At 38.1% G+C, this 12,170-nt stretch overlaps 1 protein-coding gene across 1 annotated transcript in view; it reads right to left on the reverse strand.

Moving 5' to 3' along the window:
• The window catches only part of EFNA5 (ephrin A5), a 294,637-nt gene that overhangs the window by 45,156 nt on the left and 237,311 nt on the right, over positions 1 to 12,170 (reverse strand). Inside the window, exon 2 of the mRNA XM_023212250.2 lies at positions 3,766 to 4,058. Coding sequence (XP_023068018.1) covers positions 3,766 to 4,058 — 293 coding nt within the window. The remainder of the gene's footprint in view (positions 1 to 3,765; positions 4,059 to 12,170) is intronic.

The following is a 12,170-nucleotide window of genomic DNA, read 5'->3' on the forward strand; positions in this document are numbered from 1 at the left end:
ATCTCTCATTAAAACTTACTAATTCCTGAATCAAACAATCCTCCTACCTCAGCCTCCCCAACAGCTGGGACTACAGGCATGTGCTATCATATCCAGCTAAAATGTGAATTTTTGAATTTTTTAAAAATTACTGTTTCCTTTAGGAAGTCTATATAAACAACTATTGCCTTAATCAATTGACTGGCAGTTCTGCAAATCTATCATTGATATAAATACCACCAACTTTCTGTAATTACTTTAGTATGCCAATCTCTTACCAAAATAACTCCTGTAGATTTAAAACAGTATTTATCAGATCCAGAGATGGCCCCAGTCTACCTTAGCAATAATCAGCAATTATAACAACTTAATATACTATCTGTTCCCAAGAAAAGGAGAATATAGCATAGAGTTATTCTTGGGAGTTAAAATAAAGGGACTAGAACTGCAAAGGATGTTTTATTTTTAAAGTAAATTGGAAGCTTCGTTTAGGATATTTTCAACTACCACATTTTCTTAATTTTATAAAACTCAAAGACATTAAGAAAGAAAGAAATCTGGTTGAGGATAAGGCAAATGTTGATAAGAATCCTCTGACTCGTGTTCTCTCTGAGTAACGAGGTGAATAGCTTGTTATGAAATCCTTTTCTCCCCTTCCTCCAAATCTGTGTTTGTATCTGAATTTTGGCACTCCACAGTTTCCACTATACTTAAGTCTTAAGTCTACTCCTAGTACCATAGAGCGGGATGTTAGTTTTCTTTTTTCTTTCCATTTTTTTTTTAATTTTTTTATTTTTTGAGACAGAGTCTCACTCTGTCGCCCAGGCTGAAGCGCAGTGGCTCAATCTTGCTCGCTGCAACCTCTGCCACCCTGGTTCTAACGATTCTCCTGCCTCAGCCTCCCAAGTAGCTGGGATTACAGGCTCCTGCCACCGTGCCCAGCTAATTTTTGTATTTTTTTTTTTTTTTTTTTTTTTAGTAGAGATGGGGTTTCACCATCTTGGCCGGCTGCTCTTGAACTCCTGACCTCGTGATCTACCCACCTGGGCCTCCCAAAGTGCTGGGATTACAGGTGTGAGCCACCATACCCAGCCAGCTTTCTTTTTTCTAGGAAAAATTAGAAGAGATTTTAAGGCTATGAGGAGCTAAGATGTACTCCTGTCCTAGCAAGAACATTCTGTGAAATTGACTGGTGGGCAGTGAAGCTTGTTTCTGAGATCAGCAATAGAGTTTCTTGTAACGTAGTAAGTGTGAAAATAGCTATTTCCCAATCATCTTGTTCATTCCACGCACATTAGGGAAGAGGAAAATTCAACTGAGGGCCAATTCTCCCCTAAGAATCCTTTAGTTTAATTATGACCACAGCACATTAAACGTCTGTAAGACAACCATGTTAGCTCTGCTGCTCCTGACTGCAGTGGTGGAAGAGAGGAAACCCTTTCATTACTAAAAAGACAGGGAAGGATGCCTTTGCGGGTAGAAAACATGGCTGAAAATTCAATTTAACTGAACACTAGGTCACTGTGCTTCTTGTAAATGAACATCTTTTTGCTGCTAATTTTGTGCTATTTTACCTTTCATTAAAAAAAGTAATTCAAGTTAAACTCAGCTGAACAGCGAAAAGCTCTTCATATTTTGAAGCATTTTGGAACAATTACTTTGACGGAAGCCCTTGACAGTTAAATGACTCCGTTAAATGAATGTTATAGAAGTCACATAATGATTTTTAGTGAAATATTGAATTTAACCACAAATGAGGAAAAACCAGTCATAAGCGCTATGAGTATATTTGAATAATAACATCTTGCTTATGAAGCTGAATGAATTCTATAATTTTTAATAATCAGGCAATCAACTAGTTAGCTGGTGGGTATGTTCCCCATCTTGGTGCTCTCTATTCATTTTTTATTTTTGCTTTTGTTGTTGTTTTTTTAATCTGAGAAGCCATTAAGAAAATTTCAAAACTAGCAAGAATTTTCTCTTAAATTGGTACAGTATTTTACAGTTAGACAATTAATGAGTTGCTGTCCCACAAGTGAAGTCCTCCTCTTTCCTTTTTCTCATTTGCTGAATGAGATTCTTTCACAAAGTAAAAAAGCAACAAAAGTCAAGAACATGCTGCCTGAGAAGTGTGAATTCAGTGTATGCCAGTGCTTCCTGCATCTGTGGGACTTAATATTCCTTTTCTTATTTTATGGATCAAATGTGAGATAGTATCAAGGCTTTTTGCATGTTTTCTCATGACTAATAACTGAAATATGTATTGAAATAATAAAACTGGTACTGTTCAATTTCCTTTTTAAATTCAATTCCAATATAAGTGAGAGTTATCATTGTGATGGTGAAATCTGACTTATAAAATTCTGTTTTCTGGAGAAAGAGAGGAGCTAGAAATCCCTATAGACTCAAACCGTGTGAGTTGTGAGTGGGTAGGCACATTTGGACTGAAAAAATGAGTCAGAAAAAAAGAATGTTCTTGTTTGTCTGGCAAGCTGGGGTGAAAGTCGATGCTAAACATACTGAGTGGTATAACTTGGATCTCTACCCACTGCGTGCGGTTGCATTTCCTGATTCTTCCAAGCAGGTGAGGCACAACTGTCTCCATATTCTCACTACTCCCTGCATTTATCTTCATCATCAGCAATTGTCGATTTATATTCTAATTGCCTATTTACATGTCTGCTCCCCAGTAAAAGGTCACTTCCGAAGAACAGGGAATATCTTTTCATCTTGCATCCCCCAACATTTCTCAGTTCAGATTAAGCTGTCCAATAAATGTATTTTTTAACTAGTAAACTTTTAACCTCTTTGGCTGACAGTGAAAATACATGGAAAAGGCCAGATAGTTTAAATATAAATACTAAAGTCCAGATACACAACAAGCTGCTTAAAGTAGCTATTACCTATAATCTTGCTACTCAAAGTGTGGTCCACAGTTCAGTAGCAGCAGCAGCATCTGGGAGCTTCATACATCCAGAATTTCAGGCCCTGCCTTAGACCTCCTGAGTCAGAATGCATTACAAGATCCCCAGATAACGCTATGCACAGTGACGTTTGAGAAGCATTTACCTATAACATATGATAGTAGGATGTCTGAAGAAGTGATGGGTATATAATGGAGAAGAAATAAGGCCAGGGATTCTGATTAATACAGAAGTCTACTGAGAAAGTTTTAGAGCTCCCAGGACAGAGTCACTCAATGCTCACAGGTGGGAAACTCGCTCATACCAGTTCCCTTGGAACCCCTTCCAGACACTTCTTCACAACTCTTTCCTGTTTAAAGACAGAGCTGCTCTTAAAAATTATCTTTTCTCCTTGGTGCAAAGAGAGCATTTATCGTCAGCATGCTGACATTTCCAGGAGTTTTGGCTTCCTCCACTGAAAATGTGGATGATCGAAAGGATATTGCTGACACCTGAATAAGAAATCCAGTGACTCCAAGCTATGTAAATTTAATTATTTCCTTTAATTTTTTTTCAGGAATCTTTTTTTCTTTTCCTGAGCTTTGGAGAAGTCCTGGCAATTTTCATTTAAAAGAAATACAAGTCAGCAGTGGTTCACTGAACAGGCTGACACGTAATTTCATAGGGGGAGAGGCGCTCTGTCTTTAATCTAATTTGTGCTCTCAATTCCCAGCTAATGTATCTAGGGATCCTGATGTATGCATTTACAAGGAGACATCTGTAATGCAGAGTCCAGCTCTCTGCAATTCTCTGAAACATGGGTAAAAAATTAGTCTGGGCTCTTGCAGCTGCCCTACAACATGATAAATCTCTGTATACTCACAGATGTAGAAATATTCTCGGCCTGGCCTGAATTCAAATCCTAGAGAAAAGGGAGTGAAGAGCTGGAATTTTTCAGAGAACTTCAGCGGCCCATTTGGAGAGTGAGGCCGGTTACATTCCCATCTCTTGAACCCTTTGGAAGTGTGGTCGCAGGCACTGTAGCCATCAAAGTTCACCATGTAGAGGACGTAGCGCTCAGTCTTATCTTCTGGGACGGAGTCCTCATAGTGAGGGCAGAAAACATCCAGGTAGTCATTGATACAGACATCAATGTGGTAGTCACCCCTCTGGAATCTGTTAGAAAAAGAAGAAACATGTGATAATTCATAGAGAAGGGGCTTTCTGCTTGGAATCAGTGGTTAAGCTATTCAATAATTCTGGAGCTAAAGCATCTAGTGTAGTAAGTTCTTACTGAATGCCATTATGATTTGGGGCATGGTTTGAAATGTTGCAATTCCCAATCCAAGCCACAAAAAGCCATTTTACAGAGGGATTCCATTATATTTGTTTCAAAATATCCTACAAACAAAGTGCTTTGCTTTCATTTTAAATATTATATTAAATATCACCCTTTCAAACTGTGGAACTCTATAGAGGTACTAATGTGCTGTTTTCCATGTTTCATTATTAAAAATCATATATTAAAACAAAGTTCTTCTATTTTTATAATAGTGTTTCACTTAATAACTATTTTTGAATAAATGAATGAGGAAATTAAAGAACAAATAAATGACTGAATTGTTTTTTGTTATAGTTGAGGCCATTTTCCACTTTCTATGCAAATGAGAATTAGAGCCATAAAATTGGGAGAATCAGAATCATAACATTTTACAGTTAGAAAGAAAATTCCTAAAACACTTCCCTTTTAGAGAAAAATAAAAAGACATAAAGATGAAGCAGTGAGTGATGGAGCGAAACCTAGTGTGGAGACTTCGGATCCCAGTTCAGTGCTTTTCTTAGATCTGCTACGTCAGAAACTTATTTTAGTGCATCTCGCTTTCGATGCAGCATCTTTTCCATATTGAGAAAACAACCCATCTAAATCAAATGACTTTTCCCCTCATTTCTTTTAATTCTACAGGTCATGTTCTAGAGCTGAGCTGGTGAGTAATGAAAAGTAACAAAGCCAATGAAAATAGCCAAAGCTATGGCAAATTCATCCTAGTTAAAAATGTACACATGTGAATACACACCCTCCCCACCACAAACACCACACTATCTGCTTCAATTCTCATCTCACAAAAGTCTTGCTTATCTGCTTTAACTAATGTGTCTTTCCCCAGCAGTTGAACAGTATTTCCCAAAACACAACGATGTGTGAAACAGGAACTGTTATGCATACAACTTTCTTAGTCTAAAATCACGGTGGAAAAGCATACAAAACTCCTTTGTTTTTAGCTGATGAGGAAATTCTTCTCTGAGCCCTTAGAAGTTTCATCATAAAACTGTTACTGCTGAAAAACAATGCTCATAAAGTCATATAATCTCTGAGCTGGACAGTCTGAGCGTGAACACTTCCCAGTGGCAGTGAGACAGTCTATTCCATTTTTGGACATCTCTAAATGTTGGAAAGTTTCTTCTTATATTCAGCATAAATCCACTTCTGTGTAATTTCTACCCAATGGTCCTACTTCTGCTGCCTGGAATTACAAAGAACAAATCAAATTCCTCTTCTGCAAGGGAGTCCATAAAACATTTGAAGATGTCAGCTATCTCTGTATCTTCCTTTCTGCAGACATTTGAAAATCTTGATTCCTTTGGTTCTTTCTAGTATAGTTCCCAGGCTCCTCATCATTCTAGATCCTTGCCCCTTCTCAGTCTCCAGTTTCCCAGTATATTCCCCATAAAATGCTGCACCCGAACATTGACATAAAAACGACCTCTCACAGCTTTGACCAAAGTCCACCCCAGTAGAAATATACCACCGCTCACGCCTGTAATCCCAGCACTTTGGGAGGTCGAGGCAGGCAGATCACTTGAGTCCAGGAGTTTGAGACCAGCCTGGCCAACATGGCGAAACTCTGTCTCTACTAAAAATACAAAAAATATTACCCAGGCGTGGTGGCACATGCCTGTAATCCCAGCTACTTGGAAGGCTGAGGCACAAGAATCACACAAACCTGGAAGGCGGAGGTTGCAGTGAGCTGAGATCACACCACTGCACTCTAGCCTGGGTGACAGAGTAAGACTCAACCTCAAAAAAGAAAGAAATATACCACTTTCACTCTGGATGCTAAATATTCATTGATAAGCCAAGATACTCTTCTGAGAGACAACATTGTGAAAAAGTGGTTGACACCATTCGTTTTGACTGAGTAGACCTAGATTTAAGAACTGGATCTGCTGTTGGTTGAGTGGGAGATTCATAAATCACTCTGAGCCTCAGTTTCTTCATATGTAAGTTGGACTAATCATGAGAACCTGCCTTCCTGACCTCCTGTGGCTGCTTCAAGCCTTAGATAAGGAAATGTATGGAAAGAACTGTGTAGATGTAAACCACTGCTACCATCATCAGGATATACCGAAGCATATAAAAATAAGTAAATAAAATATTAATTTAAAAATAATAGCAGTAAGAACATACAACAGAGATAAAAATAATATGTATATTTCCCCTTTTAAAAATCCAAAAGGAAAATCATATAGAAATGTTAAATTCTGTCCTTAAATGTCAAATGATCCATAGAAACTCCACTTGACTCTTGCTCTTGAAAAGCAGCATGCTGATTTACACAAGAGAAATAAGGAAAAATTCTCAGAATATTCACTTTTCAGCTAGAGGATCCCAAAATACATAACCATTTTTTTTTAAAAAACCGAAAACACTCGGAAGTATTTATATTTGCAGTGATCACAGGTTTACTTTTTCTTCATTACTAGCAGACAACAATTTGTCAAGATGCAAGGAAAGCCTGTGTTGCTTTTAAAAGATTTTTTAACATCAAGGTAACATCACTACCAAAGTACAGAGAAAAGACACTGCAAGGTTCAGATAAAAGGGTGCTGGGATATGAAGCATCAGCACTCAGAGTAGCCTGACAGTTTTGGATAACAGCCAGACAAGAACTGCAGCAGAAGGCAATGCCCAGATGCACTTTATATTATTATATTATTATTATAGATTTTAAAGAGATTCAAGGGGGAAGTTTTTTCTTTCCCTAAGTGTCACTCATTTTAGCTTCTACTAGCATTTGGCACTGCTCAAAGTGAAAGTAAAAATTAAAACTGCCATTGTCTGGACCCATTCTGCTACTCCTTTATTCTACAATTCCATTATTCCACAACTGAAAACAAAAAAGGCAGTTTCTTGATGCCTAAAACTTTCATCTCCTTTCCTAACTTTTATCGCTGTTAATGTGCTAAATTTTTACTAAAGCAAACTGTGAGGTTGAAGACACATTCTACTTTGTGTTGACCAGCTATCCCTTCTGGTGACATTTTATTTCGCATGGAGTGTTAAGTGAATTACTGTGGTACCTATTTTAAACATGCGATTGCCCCAGAAATTACAATTTCTTTTTTTTTTTTTTTGAGAGGAGTCTCACTCTGTCACCAGGCTGGAGTGCAGTGGTGCGATCTCGGCTCACTGCAACCTCCACCTCCATAGTTCAAGCAATTCCCCTGCCTCAGCCTCTTGAGTAGGAGGGATATAGGCATGCGCCACCACACCCAGCTAATTTTTGTATTTCTAGTAGAGACGGGGTTTCACCATGTTGGCCAGAATGGCCTCGATCTCCTGACCTCGTGATCCGCCCAGCTCGGGCTCTCAAAGTGCTAGGATTACAGGTGTAAGCCACTGTGCCCGGCCACAATTACTATTTCTATCCTTTTAGCCATAGGACAAAGAAAAGATGATGATTCACTATAGAATCAATTTACACTTTTGTTTCAGATCTTAAATTCGTATAGTTTACTAATGTAAATTTCAAAGGGTGGACAATATAAATATTTTTAAAATGCCAATTTGGAACTCATAAAATGTATCTACATAACGTACTCAAGTATAATCCAAAGAAAAGTTTAGGATCAGATATGCTAATGCTATTAGGTTGGTGCAAAAGTAATTGCGGTTTTTGCCTTAATATATCAAATCATGTTCTCTGGGTATAAAGTTGAATGGAAAAATTCTTTTCTGACCATACTGTGAAGGAGCACATAAGTTGGCTAATATTAGAGTGCTTATTATGTTACATTCATTATCTCAACTTAATCTCTATTACAATGCCACAGAATAGCCACTATTATTACTACACCCATTTAAAGATGAGGAAATTCAGATTAAGAAGTCAAGCAACGTGCCCAATATTACACAAGTAGTAAACAAAAAGGGGAGGCAGAATTCAAACCCAGTCTGACCTCAGAACCAAAGCTCTTCACTTTTCCATTTTGTGAGAGATTAAATTGCTAGAGCCAAGTCCTTAGGTCAGCTCTGTATTCCTCCAGAGGGACCCATTTTCATTCTTGATGAGGTTTCAGTTCTTTCCTTCCTTCACTGATGCAACAAACATTTGCTGCATCCAGGATCTGCTATGTGTTTTACATATGTTATCGTATGAAATCCTCCAAACCACCCTATTGTGTAGTTTTAATTAGTTTCACTTTACCAATGAGGAGAGGACATTCAGAGAGGGCATTGCCCAACTTTTTATAGCTAATAAATAGCAGAGTTAGGATCTGAACTCAAGTCTTACATGGTTCTGAAGCATATTCTTGTCTTCCTAACCACAATGGTTCCAAACCTTCACCAGCCATAGTAACGACCCTCTTAAGAGTTTGGGTTACCTTTATATTTACACTGATCTTCTAGCAGAGCATTGCAGCAAGGTGTCCCAGCCCTACTGTCTCCTCCACGAGGTTTGTCCCAAACTCCTAAACTGAAAAGCTAAGGGGTGTGTCAACATTTAGAATAAGCCTCAGATTGCAGGGTTAGCTCCTGAGGACTCATCCTTTCACAGAATAACATGTCAGCAGCCATTCACATAAAGGGATCTTTTTTTCCATCAGGATATAGCTTTCATGAGCTCTACCTCATATTAAAAGAGGAAACTGACATCTAGGAAGACTGATTCTGCATGCCAATATTTACAAATGCCATGGGTAACACAGCCATTGCTTTAACACATTTGTAAATTTCTTGGAAATTTTCTTGTAAATGTCTTCTCTTTGTGTCTTATTCTTAATTCCATCCCTTGTATCAGCAGTTCTATACCGCTCTCTGAGATCACCACATAATTTTAACTATAAGAACATCTGGCTCTATACCAAGCCAGCAATAATTACAATACAATCTCTACTAAATTATCACAGTGCTTCACAATGTAAAAGCACACTCAGTTACCACAGTTAGAAAAGCAATTGTGTTTGAGTAAAACAATTACTGCGCTGCCTGTTTTCACAGTGCAAAAGTCTCAAGAGTCAAGAAACATCTCATATGCACAAAAAGATGGTCCCTGCTCCCCACCAGACTGCATGGCCACTTAGGTCAATGTTCTGTGAAAATAAATAGTTGACCCTTGAGCAACACGGGGTTGAACTGCGTGGATCCACTTACATGTGGACTTGCTTCTACCTGTGCCACCCCTGAGACAGCAAGGCCAATCCCTCTTCATCCTCAGTCTACTCAATGTGAAGACAAGGAAGAAGACCTTTAGGATGATCCACTTCCACTTAAAAAGACTAAATATATTTTCTCTTCCTTATGATTTTATTAATAACATTTTCTTTTCTCTAGCTTACTTGATTATAAGAATACAGTATATAATATGTTTAACATACAAAATATGTGTTAATTGACTGTTATATTAATGGCAAGGCTTCCAAGCAAACGTAGGCTATTAGTAGCTAAGGTTTTCAGGAGTCAAAAGTTATACCTGGATTTTCAACTACATGCAGGGTCAGTGACCTTAACCTCCCACATTGTTCAAGGATAAACTTCATATTATATGTACTCTATTATGGCAAGAATACATTGTAAACATTTATCAAAATTTGGCAGTAGACTGGTTCAGAATCAATGTCATATATATTATGAAAGCGTAATTTTAGTTAATTTAGGAAAATAAAATTCAGCATGGCAACTAGTCCTTTGCAATCATCTCAAATACCAAAAATGAATTATGTACTTTACGGTAGTTCTTGCTGAACCAGAGGCCACCTGGAGCATTGGATAAAAAGCACATTTCCAGGGCTATTGACAGCAAAAGTAACAACTGAAGCTGGGATTAGAGCTGAAAAGTGTGCTTCTGGAAAGTGTGTTTGTTTCTCAGTGTTTACCTACGACATTCCATTGTATGCTGAATAAATTTTAATTTTCAATTTAAAGCCACTGTTAATATCTCTCCCTTGCTGAGCATGGTGGCTGATACCTGTAATCCTAGGACTTTGGGAAGCTGAAGTGGGAGGATCACTTGAGCCCAGGAGCTTGAGACCAGCGTGGGCAATACAGTGAGACTCCATCTCCATAAAACATTTAAAAAAAAAAAAAATTAACCAGGCATAGTGGTGTATGCTTGTAGTCCCAGCTACTCAGGAGGCTGAGGCAGGAAGATCACATGAGTCTCAGAGACAGAGGTTGTAGTGAACCGAGATTGTGCCACTGCACTCCAGCCTGGGCAACAGAGTAACATCCTGTTTCAAAAAAAAAAAATAATAATTGCTCCCTGTACTGAACCTGTCCGCAAGAAGTAAGTCATGACTTCAGTCTCAGAATTCAGATGAAATAAAGACAAGAGAAGTGAGGTAACAGTTGATAACTACCTTTTCATTTAGATCTCACCAGTGTGCCCTCAACTTTCTACTGAGTGAGGAAGCAAAGCACTGTTTGATGACATTAGGTAGCCTAAGCCATTAAGAGCTTTGTCCTCCAAAGTACTTCATTTTCAAACTTGGGTGACTGCAAAAGGTACATCTACTACTTAAATAGTCTAGGTCCTTTATTAGTCTCAAGTGTAAGTTCTCAATGTACTCCGACCCTGTCTCCTGGTTCCTCTTTACTAAGGTAAGTAGGTATCACCTCGCTTTTCCTCCTTATGATTTTCATGGTGCTGACCTGACTTCCTCCTCGACACCACACTCTAGTGTTGTGGATATTGACAGCTGGGGAGGCCACATTGAAAGGACACTCAGGCAGTGCCCTGGGCTTCAGGCTGCAGAGGAGCAGCACCATAATTCTCCTTCTCTGAGTTCATCTTTAGCCACTTTGCCCTGCAGTGTTCCTCCTTTTATTCCATCCTCATTTGCTAAAGCCAAAACGCATTTCATTTTAGTAGCTGGAAAAGGAAAGGTATGGTGCATATTTAAAATGTTCTAAATTGGCCTTTAGCATATGTTGCTGGCACAGCAGAGAGCCTGCTTCCAGGGAAATATGTATGGAGGTATTTGATCAAGTAGCTCCTGAGTGAAGTTTCTTCACTCCATAAATATAGAAACAGCATTACTGAAAGGAGACAGTGTTATTAGAGGTTAGGAAGCTGTGAGATACTTTCATCCTCCTTCACATTATGTTTTAAAGAATTCAATAATGAAAATGTTATTTCTCATGAACTGGATAGTTGATTATTACATTTTAAATGTATTTTAATCTGTCAAAGAGGTGATTGTTTTAATATTCCTACTTGAACAGAAATCCAATGTCACTTCTTTAATTACAAGGCAACCTAATGTATTACATTCTGAAATTGAAATGTAAAAGAAGGATATGATTTATGGTCAAAGATTAAGCAAATTTATCAGCTTAGGGTTCCTCCAAAATTTTAAACTAATTCTAGAGTGAATGTATCTTGGGAGCACTGTCTTCAAATTCTACTATTACTGATTTAAAGACTAATTTCAGAATAAGATGTCTGTTTTCAACTAGTATAATTTTTCATTTGTCCCAAAAGGGGCTAATGGGTCCTGCAACAGATATGGGTTTGGTTTATAAATATGTTTTTGTGAGGAGATGGGCAGGACAGCAGTCTCTGTTGTACGACATGCTGCTTCTTGCCTCCTTCTGTTATTCCTTTCAGCACAGAATGCAAGCCTTATGGCTTTCCTATTCTAAATCTGAAGATGCTCTTTTTTTTTTTTTTTTTTTTTTTTTTTTGCTTTTCTGCAGAGGTTAAAGCATGGAATACAAACAGCAAATCAAACTCAGGGTAGATAAATAATACCAGTATCACTGAGGGCTGAACAAATATTTGTTTTGTTAATTTTCAATTTCTCTTCTCTCTCATGGACTGAAACATGTCTGTCTTTCAGATGTATTGGTAATCAGCCTCCATGTTCAGCTCTGAGACAATAGGAGTCATGGATGGTTTCACTGTTACCACGCCAGGTGTGAAGGCTGAATGAGATATTATATGATGACCAAAACACATAATTTCAGACCAATCCAGCTCTTCCAGGCTTTAGAACATGCTAAAAACA

The sequence above is a fragment of the Piliocolobus tephrosceles genome, chromosome 4 (genome assembly GCF_002776525.5).
Source record: "Piliocolobus tephrosceles isolate RC106 chromosome 4, ASM277652v3, whole genome shotgun sequence".
NCBI classification, from domain to species: domain Eukaryota; kingdom Metazoa; phylum Chordata; class Mammalia; order Primates; family Cercopithecidae; genus Piliocolobus; species Piliocolobus tephrosceles.